The sequence below is a fragment of the Argentina silus genome, assembly GCF_951799395.1.
Source record: "Argentina silus genome assembly, chromosome: 1".
NCBI classification, from domain to species: domain Eukaryota; kingdom Metazoa; phylum Chordata; class Actinopteri; order Argentiniformes; family Argentinidae; genus Argentina; species Argentina silus.
The window spans coordinates 11,283,250-11,302,857 of record NC_139655.1 but is presented as its reverse complement, the minus strand read 5'-3'; the positions used below and the strand labels follow the sequence as shown (position 1 = coordinate 11,302,857).

The window sequence follows — 19,608 nt, the reverse complement described above, 5'->3', positions numbered from 1 at the left end:
AAAAACTGTTTATGTTTCTTTCCTGATCACTGCCTATTGTGTGGGGGCTATAATGTTTGTGTCTTTTATGAACGACAGCCAAAAAAAAAAAAAAGAGAAAAGAACGTAGAATGCACTTGATTTGAAAGGCTTGGCCCCTTTAAGACCGTTTCTATGGTTACCACACGTAAACAAAGATGGCAATGTGAAAGATGAGTTGAGAGGTGCGACTTTCACACCTTCCAGGTTTGGAGCTAGCTTGATGAAAGCCATTCGATAGATTAATCATGTATTTGTTGTTGACTTTGGTTTCTTAGCTAACACAACTATTTAATTGTTCTATGTCCAGTTACTAGACAAGTAGATCTCATCAAAATTGTATGGTCAGACTGCAACCATGCTTGAGGAAGCTGAGCCAGGACCTAAAACAGGTTTTGATCCATCCATGAACCGTCATAGACCTGCATCAGAAAAAACACAGGTATTTCATAAGTCATAAGCCCTCCGTCATCACCAGCTTACTGACTATCGTTATATTTAACTTTCTATAGCCAGTCTGACCTGATTATTTTCCATTGTCCAACAGGACATTTCTCATTTATTAGCGAGCATCTTCAAGGACCTTTACACAACAGAGATCATTGGGAAAGATACAGTTACCAATCTCACCAAGACAAGAAGGGGAGGCAACAACTTCCATGACAAATATGTGAAAGAGCTTCAACAGGTACCCCATTGATTAGCATTAACAACGTCAAAACATCAGGCTTAACTTTTATACTGAACCAATATTTTTGCCTCCAGGTACATTCGGAGTACAGCCGACGTATGAGAGACGCAGACATGCTGGAGAACCACATCATCCAGGCGCGGGTCCAGGCCACGGCCACAGAGAGCCAGGCCCGTGTCAGGGTGGTGGAGGAGGTGGGAGAGGCTTACCATCAACTGGGCCTTCCCCCAGGTAATTGTTTCAAAATTGCAGCAATTACAGTACTTTTCCTTTGTATGGCAGGATAGTTAGCTGGGTGTTTACATTATTTCTATCAGTCAGATCAACCTTCATGTGGTATGTGGACAACGGGCTTCTCAAAAGCAGCAACCTGATATGTCCACAGGACTACATAATAGAACAAGCCCCACTCGCAAAGGCCCCGGGAGGTACAGTAGTGTCAACAACACCTTTTACAACAGATATGATGTGATTTGATAGAGAACAACCCCACCTCATTAAAGCGGTGGAGAACATCTTACTCTCTTGATTAGTTTCTAATTAACCTGTCCCCTCCCAGCCAATTCCACTCCAGGCTTTGCCAATCCAACCATCTCCTTCAACAAGCGCGTGGGTAACCAGCCTCAGGACGATGGCTACACAGTGATCCGTCCGCCAGAGAGGACTGCTCAAAATAGGCTGGAGGAGTCAGAGACCAGCCTGACCCTGGGCTCCAGCTCTGAGTCCAGCATCATCTGGAGCACACCTAGTGAGGTGAGGGAGTCAGTGGTGGTGAAACACTAATTGTTAACTGTACCAAGCTTTAGGCCTATGTTGAATAGTGTACAACAGTGTCCACAAAGCTGTCATGGTCAATTTATAAATTAAAGGGAAAATTAGAGGGATGATCACATGTCAGATGCCTCATTGCCTTTTTATGCTCATGGTATGTTTCAGTCCTTGAAAGCCATACCATCAACACATTGGAAATTAGGCCTAAGTAGTCATATTCTGTGCATCCATCAGAAAACCTGCTATTGTATACTCAAACCTACACTATTGGACCTTCCATCTGTTCTAGAAGTCCTGCCAGGTTCACAGGCCAAAGTGGATGGAGCAACCGAGCGCAAAAAGTCAGGCAGAGGAGAAGGCCACCCTGCAGAACCTGAAGGAGCGGCACAACTTCCTATGCAACCCCCGATTCCTTCCCCCTACCGCACACCAGGGTGGAAAGTCCCTTATCCTGCCAGGGAAAAAGGTGGTGAAGATGGTGCAAGGCAAGAAGGTGGTGGAGGAGAGGTAAGCCATTTGGATGCCTAATGAGACTATTCTATGTATACTGCAAACTTTGACAGCACAGTCTGCTTCCCTGAAAGAGCAACTCTGGAGTGATTATTGTAATTGTTTATTGTAGGGAGTAAATCATAACTTAATGTAGATAGTTTTATTTATTTTTTCCTAAGTGACTGCATAGTGGCAATATTTAATGTCACAGTCAATTATTACGATCTATAACTGGCCCCATAGGTTATGCAATTCATATGAACTAATTAATGGCTCAATGGTGACTAGATAATGCTTCTACAATATTACCTGCATATTTAAGGAACCATTTCACTCAATCTGGACTCCAGTGTACCCTTTGTGCCAACTGGGAGATGAGAAATATGATCATCCTGGTGATACGCCCTCCATTATGTAATTGCACCTGAGTCAGTATTTAATTATGATGTATTGTATTATCATTACCAGTGGTTTAACAAACAAAAAAACAGCATTTATTTGCACATTCTTGACTAAGCTCAGAGTGCGGCAGACAAAGGTTTAGTGGAGCACCCAAACATAGCGTGCAGCTGCTCATTAGATATGACAGAAGATGATGACCAACCACATATAGCTGGACTGAAACACTAGACAGCCTATATGAGACATGATGAGAATTAGATCCTCTTATTGAATTATCTGAGTCACTCCATATCCTGCTATACTTGTTGTCCAATGTAATGTCCAGTCCCACTTGAACGTTCCAATCCCAACACAACAATGCACAGGCGAACTGCCAATCATGGTGCCAAGAGAATCATAGGACCATAAAAATCCATCATCTGACTTGGTCAAATTCAGTGCACATGAAGCCCCTACACAATGCACTATTCAACCCATTTGTATGTTTCCTGGTTGTAAGATGACAACAAATACTAAGGGACACTGCCAACCTCGGCACTTTATGTAACCAGGTTACCGAATCAAACCAGATAACTGCCAAACAAAGGGGCTTATTCTTTCTTGTTGCCAATGGAGTCAGACACTGAATTGGTCACTGCTGGCCTGGTCTACTCTCCACTATTTGTTTGTCAGCAGGGCTTGTTACCATTGAGGAGTAGTGCTGCTGAGCTGTTGCATAAGCATGTGTATTTATGTATATAGTGAGCTGTATTTAATTAGATTGAATGTGACCCACCCTGCATTCCTACTACTGGCATTCCTTGGCCGATTGCAACATGAACACAGACTGCAAGCTCTGTACTCAATGTGTGAAACTCAATGTGGTGAAGCCTAATTACGATGAGGAGCCATGCATGACAGACATACTGTATGTATTGTGTATGGACAGGACAGTAGTGTTTATTTTTGTTTTAGTTTTAGTTTGTGTGTGTGTGTGTGTGTGTGTGTGTGTGTGTGTGTGTGTGTGTGTGTGTGCATGCATGCATACATGCATGTTTGTGTGTCTGTGTACAGTATGTGCTTTGTTATAATATGCTGTTTTTTGCATGTGTGCTATAGTGCTGAGTCCGCTCGACTGCCTGTCTTCCCACCTTTGAAAGTAAACAATGACACAGCTTTTCCCCTTTTGTGTCCCCCTAGTGCCGCAGCTGAGCCTGTTCCAGTCTTTCTGGCCAATCCACCTGTTGTGTTCTTCACTGACTACAGAGTGGGCCAGGTGTATGAGGTAGGTTAGAGATGTTGGCCTACACTTTCCTTTGAATATACTGGAATTAGGAGTTCCCCTTCTCAAGCATACCAGCATCCCTAGTTTCACTATGGCAAAAATCTTTGTATATTATAACTCTCTCCCATTGCACTTCAGTGATTCCCATATTGAACTGTGAGAGCCTTTCAATGGTTTTGATACAGTAGCAGTACTAAATCAGCACTTAACTTGACCGAGTGCTCCCTCCTTCTGTAGACCACAGTAGAGCTGAGGAACCTGACTGCCACCAGCCGCCATGTCCGAGTCATTCCTCCCACTACTACACACTTCTCCATCGGACTGGGTGAGTCTGCTCCCTAACGCAGATTAGATTATCTGAATAACTGGATGAGGAAATCAAATCATTCCCATAATAGCTCACTTCAAGGTCTCACTGACTAAGAATAAGGGAATGCAAGTGCTCTCGGACAAACACACAACTATGTCTCTGGAATGCATTTGGTGGTTTTGAGTTTTCAGGCCATGATGATTCAGTACTGTATGGAAAAGTACTATAGCACCATCTGTGGTAAACACACTGTATGGTACTGTAGATAATCATACACAGCCTTCCACTCGTATGATTTAGTGATATGGTTGTGCTTCCAGGCCGGTTCCCAGGTGAGGGGGGTATCGTTGCCCCGGGGATGAGTTGCCAGTACACGGTGCGCTTCGCCCCAGACTCCCTGTCAGACTATGAGGACTTCCTGGTGGTGGAGACCCAGGCTCAGTACCCCCTCCTGGTACCCATCGAGGCCAGCAGACCCCCTCCTATACTCACATGTGAGCGCCTCTGAACACTTGGCCTGCAGTGGTTCACACACAAGCAATACCATAACACCAAGGCACATTATACCACACCACCTTATGCATATTGACTTGGGTTATCCTTCTTGTGTTGACGCACAGTGCCCAGTGTTCTGGACTGTGGTTATTGTCTGGTAGGAGGGGTGAAGTTTGTAGAGTTCCTGTGCTGCAACGAGGGCCTCAGTGCTGGAACTTTCTGCGTCATCCCCAAGAGTCAGTGGCCAGCATCCAACCTCCGGGTAAATCACCTCCATGGGTCAAATAACCACATTACAAATTACGTATAATAAACCTCAATGGCCTGATAAGTCGGGTTATATGCTCTATATGCCATTTTATAAATTAAGGATTATCCATTCCATACTATTCAAAGGCATACAGTATAATATGCAGTGGTCTGAGTGTCACCTTTACTGCTCTCTATATTTCTACTCTTCTGTCTACAGTCTGTAGTCACAGCCAGCTTTGCTGAGCAGCCCCCCTTTGGAGTCAGCCCTTCCCTCTTTGAGCTACAGCCTGGCCAGGCTACTGTAGTGGAGGTTAGTCTGTCAGACAAGAGGCTTTTATCAGCGTGTCTGTTCTATAAATGCCACTTGTTATAGTGAATGGATGTGTGTGTGTGTGTGTGTGTTTTCTTTGCCATGTCACAGGTGGTGTTCTTTCCCACCACCGCTGAGAGCTGCTCCCAGGTCTTCACCCTTGTGTGTGACAACTGCCAGGTGAAAGACATCACTATTCAAGGTGACACTCAGACACATTTTATTAGATCAGTCCTCTCTTCCACCTCGGCTGGCCGCCTGGCTCCACCACCTCTATGTGGATGCAGCAGTCGTGCTATTCGGTCAGGTTTTTTCACTGTCCTGGCGCCCCGCTGCTGCAGTCACTACCTATCCTCCGCCGTAGATTGAAGACCCATCTCTTCAGGCTACATCTTAACTGTCCCTCCTAAAGACCTCTTCATCCCCACTACCCCCCTGTACAGTTTTTCTACTGTAAATAAATTAATCTTTTTTGCATTGTGACTGCCAACGGCCCCTGGTCCTAGCATAGATTACTTTTTCTTATGATGACTGATGGATAGATGATTCACTTACTTAGACAAATGTATTTGTTCTAAGTCGCTTTGGATAAAGGGGTCTGCTAAATGCCAAAAATGTAAATGTAAATGTAAATATGGTGATATTGTACAGGTAATTGACTGACAGGTAAGAGTGTGTGTGCTCTCCCCAGGTGAGGGTCAGCTGATCCTTCTGGAGCTGGTGTCTGTGTCGGGTGAGGAGGACCATCCTGCTCTGGGGGAGCTGTGTGACCTCACTGCTGAGCACTTTGTCCGTTTCGGCCCCGCCAACCCTTACTCGACACAGCAAAGGAAGCTTGTCATCAGGAACAATGCGTAAGACCATAAACCACTCTCCTGTGGACCACAAACCAGCTGTATGGTATACGTAGCAGAAGGATATAGTAAAAGTTTAATCTACCGATGGCTAATTCTGAAAAATACTGAGGAAAGTTGTTTGATTACGAGTTTGTTTTCCCCCTCTCTGTGTCGCCTAAGTCACCTGGAGCTGCCGTTCCACTGGCAGATCATGAAGCCCAACCTGCAGCCCCTGCTCCCTGGGGAGACACCAGACCCCTCCCGCATCGAGTACAACCTGGCCACAGATGAGGTGTTCCACGTCAGCCCCCCCACAGGCCTGCTGGCCCCCCTCCAGGACCATGAGTTCCTGCTCACCTACTACCCTCAGGAGGTAAGGACACAACACACACCCAGGGTCTCTACTAAATGTTTGTAAACAAACTAACTGACAAACACTTGACCTTATTAATGTTTTGTACAATACTCTACTTCACTCAGTAAATCAAGCCACTATATTATACTTTTGTGACAGTTCCATCCTATCCATTTGAAATGCACAGATTATATCCCATTATTCTGTCGTAGAAAACATTACTTGAACATTCTAAACTCTAAATACCATTTGTCTGTGTTTTCTCAGCTGATGGACCACCACAGTGTGTGTCACCTGGTCATGAGAGACATTCCAGATCTGCCTAAGGAGCCCTGTGAAGATGGGTAAAGTTTAGAGCAGTGCCTTCTCACAGTGTGTGTGTGTGTGTGTACGTGCATGCGTGTGTGAGTTCTGTGTGCATACGTGCGGGAAAGCTATCAGAGTAAAGAGACGATCACAGGGTCATCACAAGCGTATCATTTCCTATCACATTGTTTTGTTGACAACATTGAAGCTCCTTTTGTATTCCTTGTCAGACATAGATTGGTCTTGATAAAAACAACTTCTGTATTGAAACTTGGGTCTGGATGGGTCTTGGGTATGGATCTGCAGGATTTCACAGCCTTTGGATGCAGCCCCCAAATTAAATGATGTCATCGTCATGGAAATTGAGGTCAAGGGGTCAACAGAGCCCTATCAAATCCTGCTAGAGCCTTATGCCATTCACATCCCTGGTGAGGTCTTCATTGGCACCACCATCCGCAAGAGATTCAAGGTAGGCCAGCTTCATGTCATCAGTGTTAAGGAAATGCCTGTGTGTGTGTGTGTGTGTGTGTGTGTGTGTGTGTGTGTGTGTGTGTGTGTGTGTGTGTATGTGTGGCTAGTGTAGTCTTTGATCCTTTCATTTCCATCTTTCATGTGCCAATGTGTGTGTCAGATGTGGAACAACAGTCAATCCAGCATCCGTTTCCAATGGGAAAGTATGAGTGACTGCCACATAATGGAAGTAGAGCCCCCTACTGGTGAAATAGGTATGTGGCACAATACGTCAATATGTTTCAAGTAGTCTAGATACAGTGCTGAAGGTCTTGGAGACAGCAGAATTTTAGAACTGGTTGGTTTGCGTCTGTTTGGGGTCCAGAGGTGAATGAGTGCTTTGATCTGGAGCTGGTTCTGACTGGAGGGAGACCAGGTCTGGTTGCGTTCAGCCTGCAGTGTCAGATACAACACCACTCCAAGCCCATCACTCTGGCCATTGAGGTGAACTTCAAGGTGAGAGCGAGACCATTAGAGTAAGCCTCAGCATAAGATTTGATAGGAGTACCAAATAGTACAACACCATGAATAGTTAGCACAACACAAACTCCCCCTATGCTGTCTGGGTGGAATCTTAACTTGAGATCCATGCGTGTATCTCCAACATTTGTTTCAATCTTGCATTGACATCAGTGGAAAATTTGCACGATGAGTCGGCTTATGCGCGCAGATCTTGAATTAAGATTCCACCCTCTGTGTTTAAACTCCATGAGTGAGAGTGTGAAGTCTGTATGGTGTGGTGTTTTCCAGGGTCCCCAGCTGGCCCTCAGTGTACCCAGTGTGGACTTGGGTCTGATGAGACTAGGGGACCAGGCACAGTCCACCATCCTCATCACCAACACCGCCCAGCTGGAGGCCTCCTGGGTCTTGAGGGAGAGACCCAGCAGCCAGAAGGACAAACACACACAGGTACACATACACCACACACAGGCTGTTACATACACAGGTTTACCACACACAGATATACTGACAATGACCACAGACAATGAGCCACACAAATAATGGTTTCATATGAATGAGTCCATCATATTTTGATATAATAAATACACAATGTTATCAACAAACCCAAAGCCAGTCATTGTGTAGTAAAGGTGTGATTTAACTGAGTCAGAATCTGGACTGTTGTGTAAATAGTACCTTCCAGGATTGGGGGTATGATATACTGTATTGAGTCTGATCTCTCATATGACACTGTTAGAACATCCTGTCTGTTTCTAATGACACTTGTTGGCCTCACTGTGTCCTGTCCTGTCCTGTCCTGTCCTGTCCTGTCCTGTCCTGCCCTGCCCTGCCCTGCCCTGCCCTGCCCTGCCCTGCCCTGCCCTGTCCTGTCCTGTCCTGTCCTGTCCTGTCCTGTCCTGTCCTGCCCTGTCCTGTCCTGTCCTGTCCTGTTAAATGCTGTTTTGGTAGATCACAGTGAAGCCGTGCAGGGGTGTTCTGGCCCCTCTGGCCTCCTGCTGTGTGGATGTACTCTTCAGACCTGACACCTGCCAGCACTTTGAGACTGTACTGGAGCTGGCTGTGGAGAATGGAGCTGGATAGTGAGGACCAGCTCTACCTGTTGACACATACATACTGTAGCTCATTCAGACCAAGTCGCTGGTCATCATACACTTGCAACAAGCTTACCAGTAAACCTACACTGCATAATAGTTGAAGAAGTGTTCATTCATAGCATCCATCCTCCAGTAGTATCTACATAAAAGCCTTATTAGCTAGGTGAACAGATAAAGTAACCATGGTCACCCCTGTGTCCCTGTCCCCAGTCACCTGTCTGTGCAGGCAGACGTCCAGTCCCCCCAGGTGTGCCTGCTGAGCTGTGAGCTGTTGTTCTCAGAGCTCTATCTGGGAGTGCCTGCCAGAGGAACCATCACTTTGTTTAACCAGACCCTTCTGCCAACACTCTTCAATTGGACCACGGTCAGTTAGAATACATTCTGTCTCACTACATACAGTATGTATACAGTTAGAGTGATAATCACAATGCCATGGTACACCACTGTAGCTGCCAGTTCATGTTTTATGTCAAGCTGTAGTCTCAGAAAGTATGCTGCTCTTATTTTTTTGGTTTTGTTTTTTAGAATAATTTCTTTTATTACATTTTCAAATTATATTTTACATAAGACATACAAGAAAAACAAGGTCCAAGATTATTTAAGATTCATCCTGGCCCACATAGCTTCCCATGTAGATCTGACCTACAAAACACAAGACACACAAGACAGGGACAGATACAAATACACAAGTCATATAGTCCATAAATACAGCATCCGCATCCACACACACCTACACACCTACACACTTTTACATATACAAACACACTGCCATCTGTCTGTACACAGTGCCATCTGAGAGGCTGCTCTTATTTTCATATTTGCCATGTTTTTGTCTCCCAGCTCCAAGGCAAGCAGGCGTCTCTGTGCTCCGCCTGTTTCAGCCCCTCCTCAGGCACGCTGGGGCCCAACGCCAAGATGGAGGTCACAGTGGCCTTTACATCTCACACTGATGTAAGTATCTATTTTACATATGACATAACTCACCAGAGCATCCACACTAAGATTCACAATTGAGTGTTGAGGAACTGTACTGGAAGTTAACACCTGCACTGCATAGGGTGTGATGTGGGTCTTTCACAAATACAGTCTATAGTTATTTTGGTTTTGCTCTTCCCCTGATGCCTGTTCCTGTCCCTGTCTGTGTAGATGGAGCTCACTGAGGTAGCAGCCATCTGTGAGGTGAAGGGGATGAAGGAGCCACTCGTTCTCGGCTTCTTCTCCAAAGCCAAGAGACTCAGTGTGTCCTACTCTCTACCCACTGTCTGGTGAGTCCTCCTTAGCCTTCTCTACTACCCATGTGCACTATGAAAAGAAAATAGTAATCAGAATTTTTAATCTCTATTGAATTCATCAGCACTTTATAGCATGTTGGAGACACATTGGTAGATTGAGCGTCCTTTCACCAATAGAATAGAATAACTGTCAATTTATGATAGTTGATATTGGCAATTCTGTCTGGTTCATTATCTCTCCAGCCCTGCTTCAGATGGTCAGGACTCCTCCACACTGTTGCTGGACTTTGGAGATGACGTCCTCTTGAAGAGAGCAGTCACCAAGCAGTTAGTGATAACCAATCACACTGCTATCCCCGCCCCCTTTACCATGGAAGCAGAGTACTTCACTGGCCATACCCCCTCGCCACCATCTGCCAAATCACAGAAGAGGTACTGTCTCTCTCTGCTGAAATATATTCAGCATGTGTTTTATTTATTTGGCCTTGAAATGTTTGCTTTGCCTCAACTGTATGTGTGATGTACATCCATGTCTCAGAGCCTCACAAGTGAGAAGACCACTACATGCTGTGCAGGCAAGGAAGGTAGAGGAGAAAGCACATGAGGGTATGACAAGGTATTTTCTTTATAAGATAATAATGTGTAGTTCAGCCCATGAGTAGAGGCCGTTTTTTACCGTTTGGTGCTGTGTCTGTTGGCAGAGTTTGTGTGCAGCCTGCTTGCTCATGGGAAAGGTGCTGCGTTCTTTGTCGAGCCGGACTCTGGGATACTGGGACCATTTGAAACTCAGACTGTAGACATAACAGCCTTCACCAACATGTGGGGGGAATACAGAGATCATCTCATTTGCAAAGTATGAGGCTAATCAATGGGCTGCAATTTGTAAAACCCTAAAAAATGGTGTATTATAAGAATTAATTTAATCTCACAAACCATCCTAATCCCTAATCTTCTGCTCTATCCTCTCTTCCCATCATAGGTGGGTGACCTCCAACCAAGGCTCATCTCCATGCAGATGACAGTCAGGGGCTGTCCTCTGTACTTCCAGATGATTGGGCCACAGCCAGAAAACCAGAACCAGGGGCCAATCATACGGTGAGTTGAACACACTGTAGTTTCTAAGAGACTGTCGGCCATTTTCATTGCTACTTTCAGTTGTTCCCTGATGGTGTTGTCTGTATCCCCTCAGGTTTGGTACTCATGTGTCAGGTGGAGACACAGTGTCCCGGTCCCTTCGTCTGAACAACACCAGCCCGTATGGTAAGCACTCAGCAGCACCTGAGTTTCCTACCTGATAGGAATCCTCTTGTCAAACAAACAACACTGGTGTATTGTTGCTGGCTGTTCTACGACAGACATCCGTATAGACTGGGAGACCTACAACCTGGACCATGGGGACAGGAAGCTGCTGGACCTAGTGGTGGCATACGGTGACGCCTTTCCTCTGAAGGATGCCGACGGCAACGAGGTGCTAGGAGGGGCACAAGCTCTCATTGATCAGAATGTCCAGCCCACCTGGGACAGGGGCCACACCCCCAGCACCGAGGGAACAAGCTCCTCCCTCAGAAGCAAGTCTGTGAGTCATTCCCACCTAAATGGACACTGTACTGTACCATGACAAGACAAAGAAAAACACCCATGCAGTTTGTAACAGCTGTAATATCTTAAATGTATGCACGTGTGGGCTGTTTGGTGTCTCTCATAGGACTTGGAGGGGGAGGAAGAGATGGAGAGTGAGGAAGATGTGAATGTGAATGTTTACCCCATGGCTCCAAAGAGGAAGCTCTTCTCTGTCTTCCTGAGACCTCATGAAGGCAAGGCCTCCGACTACCCATACTGCATCACACCACAGCAAATGGTAAGTACCATCACCACAGGGCACCAGTGTGACAGACCAAGTATTTTAAGGCAGAATCAGGCTGTTTACTTGCAGCTAGAAAATATGGAGGGAAAGGCATGTATTATTGCATTGGTGACCTCTGTATCTCAACCTTGTGTTTTTCCAGATGATTCCAGCAGGGGGCAGTAGCACCATGCATGTGTCATTCACTCCTCTGACCCTGTCAGGGCCAACCAGTGACCCTAGCTGTGCGGGCTACGCTCTGGGCTTCATGACCCTGGACTCCAAGGTAACACAGACTACTCAATGATTATGTCAGCATTTCTTACAGCATTTCTTACTGCCTTTACATTAAGTTCAGTTGATGTCCAATGAATGGCACATCTGACAGTGTCAGTGACAGTGCGGTGTCATTCATGCATAAACTCAAACCTGGCCAATTTGTTGTATGTGTCCCAGGTGGCTTCTTGTATCCCAGGTAAAGTTCGGAGGGACCAGGGTCTGGAGCTGGAGCCTTTGAGACTGGATCTCCGAGCCTCTGTCAGGCCTGCTGTGTGAGGACCTATAAATTGGCTAGATACATATGTGGGACCGCATCCAGGTGTTAATATACTGAATGTATGGGATAATAGAGGTGGGGTAACAGAGGTGGTCTCAATCAGTGACATGTTCTTCTCCTGGCTCCCTCATAGGCTGTCAGTGCAGATGGACGAGGACGAGAAGTCACTGGAGTTCTATACTGTTGCCAGTGATTTATTACAAGGAGAATTAGCCAACAAGGTGGGTCTGAGAGTTCCTCCAAACACATAGTACAAGTTCATTTTTACAGTTGACTGAATTCTGTTGTATTTTCCATTCACAAGCAGTGTGCGCAGATTTGGCTTAGTCTTGGGTTTGTTCCAGACCATTTCTGTGATGTTGTGTTTCACAGATGACGGTCCAAAAAGAGTTAGCCATCACAAGGACGTTCCAGCTAAAGAATACCACAGAGATGCCCCTGAGTTTCAGGCTGAGCTCCCAGCCTCCCTTCTCCGTCCTGCAGCCCCAGGCCAGAGGCAGGACTAGCAGTTCCCACAGCCACACCACAGGCATGGCACAGGACAACCAGCTCCTGGTGCTACAACCACAACACAACATGCAGGTCTGACCAGAGATAAGCGTGAGATGGAGAGAAAAAGGATTTTAGTCCTTAAATGGAATTTGTCTTGCGTGTTAAAATATACTTTGCGAAATGTACCTGAGTACATTAAAACATGATAGAAGTCATTGTTCACAGCATGACGTTATTGTAATTTCCCTTTCCTTCTGTGAATGGCAGGTGACGGTGGCCTTCCACAGCTCTCTGTCCCTGCTGTCCCAACTGAGCCATCCTGCAGAGGAAGTCCCGCCCACTGGGACTCTGGTTTGCAGTGACAGTGGAGAGAGGAAGCTGCGGTTCCAGCAGAACCTCTCAGTGCAGTACAGCAACAACAGCCTGCAGGTCAGAGGTCATTCCCACACTTGGTTTCGAACTTTCACAAATAGAAAATTAGGTAAAAACTAGATAATACTGAGATGAGATGAGATGAGATGAGATGAGATGAGATAATACTTAATGGTTTGTCAATACAGCCACATTAGTCCACCATAAAAAACAACAGACAGAGAAATACAATCACCACATTAAAATCAGAAATTTGTGTCACAATGTTTTAGCCAAACATTATGAGAGGCTACAATTAAAGGATCTTAGCTATAGACACAGATACTAGATACAGTACTAATCTAGGTAGATTAAATGTAAGCATTCTGCCATACATGGTGTGCTTCCCCAGAATGCATGGTGTTGTTAATGCCGGCCATCTTCTCTGCTTCTACTTGTCCAGATGGTGCCCCTATGTGCCCATCTGGCTCTGCCCACAGTGTGTTTATCATGCGACAGCCTGGACTTTGGCACCTGCTACGTAGGGCAGACGCATGTCAAAGAGGTGCATCTCTTCAACCGGGGAGGCTCCTGTAGCTACTGGAGAACACTCATAGGTACGGTAGCAGTGGTGGAGGTCAAGCTGGCTTACACTAGATCTCAACACCACTCACATGTTGCAGAGATACCATTTGACTATGGTTAGTAAGTTAGTTTTGTACTGTATGTGTGGTGGCAGTGATCTTTAATGTGATGGAGGAGATTGTTAACTTATTGTGTTCTTGTAGAGCCAGATGAGGAGGGCTCCAGTGTGTTCAACGTGACACCAGACTGTGGGGTCCTAAAGCCCCTGGAGTTCCCAGTGTCCACCTGCAGACAGCCTCTACAGATCAGCTTCACAGCCAGGTACCGAACCAATCCCTACAGTATCCTACATCTGAAAATGGCCATATCTTTCACAATATTACAATGCTTATTACTTACAGTACTGCAACACTGTAGTTATTATTACAGGTGCTTTACCTAATTTAATTAATCTATGTTCTGTGTATTGCAACCTGGTGCAGGTGTTTGTGTCACGTCAACACTAACACACACAATATTATCAACTAATCAGCTGCTTATCAAGACTTGCACACCCAACCCTGCACACCCTATAGCTCCCCAGGTCCAGCGTTGGTGACAACAGTAAACCATAGTCCTGTTGAGGTGTGTGTAATGTGTGTCTCCTGCAGTATCCAGAGGGAGTTCAGAGCCACAGTCACAGTCCAGGGGATTCTGGGGGAGCCCACCCTCTCTCTACAGGTCCAGGGAAGAGCCTCCTTTGACCAGAGATTTGCGTCCCCGCTGACTGATGCTGAGCCTTAGCAGGACATCAGAATACTCACTTCAGGTCCTCAGCACTGAACACTAAGATAACCATATGCTGTTGTACAAACTATTTGTATACATACTTATGTATCAATGAATGTGATTGCACTTTGTGTAGAGGTTGTTTAGAGAAAGACATAATCAATTCAACTGTTTTAGTTTTATTGAGCATATTGTTATTACATTGCTTACAGTGGATGGAATGTTATTACAAAATGATTTACTTTTAATCAACCACTTGCCTTAAGTTTACAATCTCTGTGCAGAACAAGACTAAAGGTCTCATGGAGTGGTTCACATTGTATACCACTCCATGACTTTTTTTGAAAATTACATATTTACATTTTAATGCAGGATTTGAACAGGGCTATACCTAAGACCGTTGATGCCCATCTTGAAATTCAAGGCACTTAAAAATGTTCATCTGACTTTTAAGGCTTTAATATGACCTACACGTTATGAATCATTAAGTTGTGCATCTATGTAGCAACTGTAAAAAATCTATGCACTTTGAAATGCGCTTGACGAAACAGACTGTTAGTATTCAACACTTAGGACAGGAACACCTACTGTAGAGTTGAGATGCAGTTTGCCTGTAGAGGAATCATAGCATGAGTAAATCAACAAATCATTATTTCCATGGTGTAACATGGCATCACAAAAACACAGCTTAAGTTCTTGTAGATGTTCAGCTCCCTCTATGGCCCAGGATATTCAAAGACTGCAGCAGCTCCCATTCCTGTTCCAATGCACATGGACACAACACCATATGCCCTGGAAAAAGATAAGAGGGGTTTAGTATCCAGGACTGAACATGGATGTGCTGAGCTCTAAAACAGCCTTAATATATACTACAACACCATGTGTGAATGTAAACAGTCATTATTTTCATGTTTCATTTAATATGCTTTTACTTAACATCATCACACACATTGCGGCAGTCTTGAGATGCACGGTAGTGTTTCACAACAGAATGAGTATTGAGTTGTCCTTCATTAACTAATCACAGAATGCCATGGCCTCACCTCCTGCCCCTGCGTTTGAGCTCGTTCAGCAGTGTGACGACCTGGCGGGCCCCAGTGCAGCCAAGTGGGTGACCCAGGGCGATGGCCCCTCCATTAGGGTTCACTTTCTCCAGAGGGATCCCCAGTTTCTCCACACAGTACACAGCCTGTCACACATCCCAGAAAATGTTTTTTTAAATGATACTTATATGGCAATTTTCCACTGACAGACAAATTCACTCAGTATATACGCAATATACAGTTAGGTCTGGGAATATTTGGACAGTGACACAATTTTCATAATTTTGGCTCTGTACACCACCACAATGGACTTGAAATGAAACAATTGAGATGCAATTGAAGTGCAAACTTTCAGCTTTAATTCAAGGGGTTGAACAAAAATATCATATGAAACATTTAGGAATTGCAACCATTTTTATACACAGTCCCCTATTTTCAGGGGCTCAAATGTAATTGGACAAATTAACATTATCATAAATAAAATGGGGCTACATATAAAAGAGCTGTAATTCCTAAACCCTTCCTCCAATTTGGATGTGAATACCCTCAAATTAAAGCCGAGAGTCTACACTTTAAGGCCATATTCATATATAACTGTAACTTGAATATGTTTTGTTAAACAGCTAAAATAACAAAAATTGTGTCAGAGTCCAAATATATATGGACCTAACTGTATACGCAACAGTATAGCACATGATGAATCTTAGCATCTGAATTTGACTATTCCAAGCCAAGTGTGTTCCTCTTAGACTCACCTGGCTAGCAAAGGCCTCATTGATCTCAAACACGTCGATATCAGCCACAGTCAGCCCTGATGGAGGGACATTCATTTCTCATTTAGCAGAATAGAAAAGTCAAGCAGTAACCTTTAAAACTGCATTTAAAAACAATGCAGACTACAATCTGCACACAAGACAGACAGACGCACGCACGCGCGCACACACAAGTCCTCTTCACTCACCAGCCTGTTCTAGAGCAGCAGGGATGGCGTAGGCTGGTCCGATGCCCATGATGTCCGGGGGCACCCCCACCACCGCGCTGGCCCTCAGGACACCCAGGACTGGCAGACCAATGGACTCCACCACAGACCTACGTCCCACCAACACCGCTGCCGCACCGTCACTTACCTGGCTGGAGTTACCTGTGGCATGGAAACACTCAAATGAGCTGGTTCATAAAGAAGGGTTTGGATAACAAATGACACAGTAGGGAATGTAAATGCGGTTTCACGTCTCACTAAGTCTATGGCCTAAAGTATGAATCAACCATATTCTACTGTATATTGTGTGCGAATACATACCTGCTGTGGTGCTGCCGTCAGGTTTGAAGGCCGGTCGGAGTTTGGTCAGCCCTGCCAGCGTTGTACCGGGCCGAATCCCGTCGTCCTTGGTTACAGTCAATGTGCGCTCTGAGCCATCCTCATCCACTAACTTGGTGGTGACCGGCACAATCTCCTGATCAAACACCCCCTCCTTCTGTGCCCTGCTCGCCCTGTGGAAATACAGTGTTAGAAGACATGTGGAATTGAAGGCTCTCTAGATACACCAAATAACTCCACTAGAGCTGAGGCCTTGAGAACCTCAACAGTGTGAATACTTGCTTACTTCTGCTGTGAACTGAGAGCAAAAGCATCCTGCTTCTCTCTGGAGATCCCAAATCTCTCCGCCACATTCTCTGAGGTTATTCTGCAGAAACACAGGATCAGAATCACACAGTAATGCTGGCTGTGGGGTTCACCATCAATAACACTGTCTGGAGGAGCCACAGACATCTGCAGCCTCTGCAGTCCCACAGAGCAATGCAAATGTCCCATTGATATTCAGAACAGTTTTACAGTCTGATATACAGAGGAGGGGCATGACCGATCACAAGAAGCAGCACTGTGTGGAACTAATCTGGAGCAAGAATGCCGGGGCCAAGGTCAACACAGTGTTTGGTATTCAAAGAGGCTGTTGTAATCTTCTGAGAAGAAGAGAAAAAATAAGACTACAGCATTGCCATTATCTGTATGGATGTACCCATTGTCTTGAGGCAGCAATACATCAGTTTCATATTGTGTAAGGGAGCTATGATGATAACAATATTTGTGAAACTAAAAGGCAGTGGTCTAGAAGAAGTCTAATAAAGAATACTGACCAGAACAAAAGTCAGAAGTACAGTAACAGTATACACACGCCTATAAATACACATTACATCACATACAACCACAAGACACAGAACCATCATTCACTGAGCATGCAGTGGAATTGAATCAAACCACTTATGCAACAATAGGACACTATGAAGGTTCACAGAGGGAGGACTTACCCCATTGGGATGATGCAGTCTCTGGCCTTCTCATTGTCACTGATCCTGGAGCTGACATCACCTGGTTCACCGGCAGAACGCAGTGACATGCTCTCCACACTGAAGCCAATAGACAGGCACAGAAGAGACATTCAAGAGACAAGGATTGTGTCAGAGGGTTACAGGTTCAAATCGACCCATGTGAACACTGAAACATAATGCATGCTTAGAAAATAGGACTACTAACCCACAGGCAAGGCCCATATCATAGGATCCACTCCTGATGGCTCCTGTGGACACAGCATGTAATGAATGAATAGAAGCATTGCTAACATACTGTAAATGCTTCATGGTTGTGTGGCAGTGTAGACAATGTAATGTCGAGCCATACTGTACAGGGGGGCAGAATAGTTAGTCTTCTATACCTACATTGCACTCAATGGAGGCTGGTGGAGGTATACAGAGGACGGGCTCACTGTAATGCATGGATATCCCTCATTCCATTACATGCATTACAATGAGCCTGTCCTCCGATTTATACCGCCACGAGTCTCCTCTGATGCATTGTAATAAATGTTATTACTGTACCTGCAATGTTGAACAGGGCCTGTAGTCCAGAGGAGCACATTCTATTCACAGTATAGACAGGCACAGAGTCTGGGAACCCACTGGAAAAAAAGATGATGTCAAAAACACTGTGGCGAATTGAATACCAGGACTGTATTGTACGTTATCTACAGTACCATCCATTTCAAACGGGTGAATGACTCTGACCTGAGAAAGTGTGCCACTCTGGCCATAAGTGCACCTGCCCCAGGCTGTAGCACATTGCCTACAGGGGACAGAGAGTGGGATGGATGCAAGTCATTAATAAAGTACTGTATAGGCCTCCACAACTTCAGACCATACATGTTGTAATAAAATTACATTGGTAACATACATGTGTGGTAAATTACACTTTAGAACAACCCCTTTTATGGAGTGACAATGGTAAATCTATGCACGTGTATGTCTCTCACTGACCTACGCAGACATCCCCCAGTCTCTCAGGTGACAGACCCACATCCACAAGGACAGCTGTCATCACAGCACTCAACATCTCATCAGGGGTAGTGTCCTGCCAGGCAGATCATGGGGCGGAAGGGGAGAGACAGAGAGGGCAGAGATAGGTGAAGAGCTAAAACAATGGGTTGGGTATCATTGCATGTGCATTATTTTCATGAGCCAATCTGAGGAGCACCATTACAGAGGCCAGTGAGATAGTCTTCTTTACATTTCAATTAAAAACTCCTTACCTTAAACGAACCTCTCTTAGCTTTACCGAAAGCTGTCCGCAGACCGTGGACAACAACAATATCATCTGGACTGGTGACGGAAGACAGTGCCCTGCACTCTGCCCTGGATACATCGGTTTGTGATTTAATAGTATTATTTGGCGATAAATGGCCAAAAACTACTTTTACTCTATGCATTGTGGTAAGGCTATGACAGGCAAGTCAATGGAAATCAGGTTCAGCTATCTATAGTCTACTCAAGTACAAAAAGCCCAATGCACAAATTGTGTTTGCAGCCGCATACAGAGTTAGCGACCGTGGGCATAAAACGGTATCAATAGTGTGCTACGGTTTGCCTTAAGTTTGCAACATTGTATCCAGTGAACTTTGTTCTATTTAGTTATGAAGTTCCTTGTTATGGTCAGATGACGGCAGACGGTATTACTAGAGGGACAAAATAGATGATGCTAGACTACAACGCTTTGATTCTTCTGCTTCAGGCAAGGGGAGAGGGGGGGGGGGGGGGGTGTAGCCTATCACTGAGCTCATAAAATGTGTATTGTGTAATAAGCTCGAATAAACATGTAATAAAGGTGTGGTGTAGTTCAGA

General features: G+C 45.1%; 2 protein-coding genes across 2 annotated transcripts; one reads left to right on the top strand and one right to left on the bottom strand.

Moving 5' to 3' along the window:
* Nucleotides 1-376: 376 nt before the first annotated feature.
* Nucleotides 377-14,410, top strand: dlec1 (DLEC1 cilia and flagella associated protein; the record flags this gene model as incomplete). Its single annotated transcript, XM_083683991.1, has 38 exons — nt 377-460; nt 566-706; nt 784-940; nt 1,027-1,137; nt 1,269-1,462; nt 1,770-1,987; nt 3,554-3,638; nt 3,876-3,963; nt 4,269-4,442; nt 4,569-4,705; nt 4,913-5,005; nt 5,117-5,207; nt 5,697-5,859; nt 6,022-6,214; nt 6,464-6,540; nt 6,809-6,971; nt 7,134-7,227; nt 7,338-7,468; nt 7,763-7,921; nt 8,423-8,553; nt 8,779-8,932; nt 9,409-9,519; nt 9,715-9,833; nt 10,044-10,232; nt 10,339-10,406; nt 10,502-10,653; nt 10,780-10,895; nt 10,990-11,060; nt 11,156-11,376; nt 11,506-11,658; nt 11,807-11,929; nt 12,100-12,194; nt 12,333-12,420; nt 12,572-12,781; nt 12,959-13,120; nt 13,506-13,659; nt 13,831-13,948; nt 14,278-14,410. 38 exons carry the CDS (start codon nt 377-379, stop codon nt 14,408-14,410), a joined length of 5,121 nt encoding a protein of 1,706 aa, XP_083540117.1.
* Nucleotides 14,411-14,558: 148 nt separating this feature from the next.
* On the bottom strand, nt 14,559-19,392 carry acaa1 (acetyl-CoA acyltransferase 1). The gene is made up of 12 exons (XM_083670021.1): nt 19,020-19,392; nt 18,748-18,841; nt 18,499-18,556; nt 18,313-18,392; nt 17,972-18,014; nt 17,746-17,844; nt 17,043-17,123; nt 16,739-16,929; nt 16,400-16,579; nt 16,194-16,249; nt 15,439-15,584; nt 14,559-15,187 (listed from the first exon to the last, which is right to left on the bottom strand). Exons 1-12 carry the CDS (start codon nt 19,194-19,196, stop codon nt 15,112-15,114), a joined length of 1,281 nt encoding a protein of 426 aa, XP_083526147.1. The 5' UTR covers nt 19,197-19,392; the 3' UTR covers nt 14,559-15,111.
* Between the last annotated feature and the right edge of the window lie 216 nt (nt 19,393-19,608).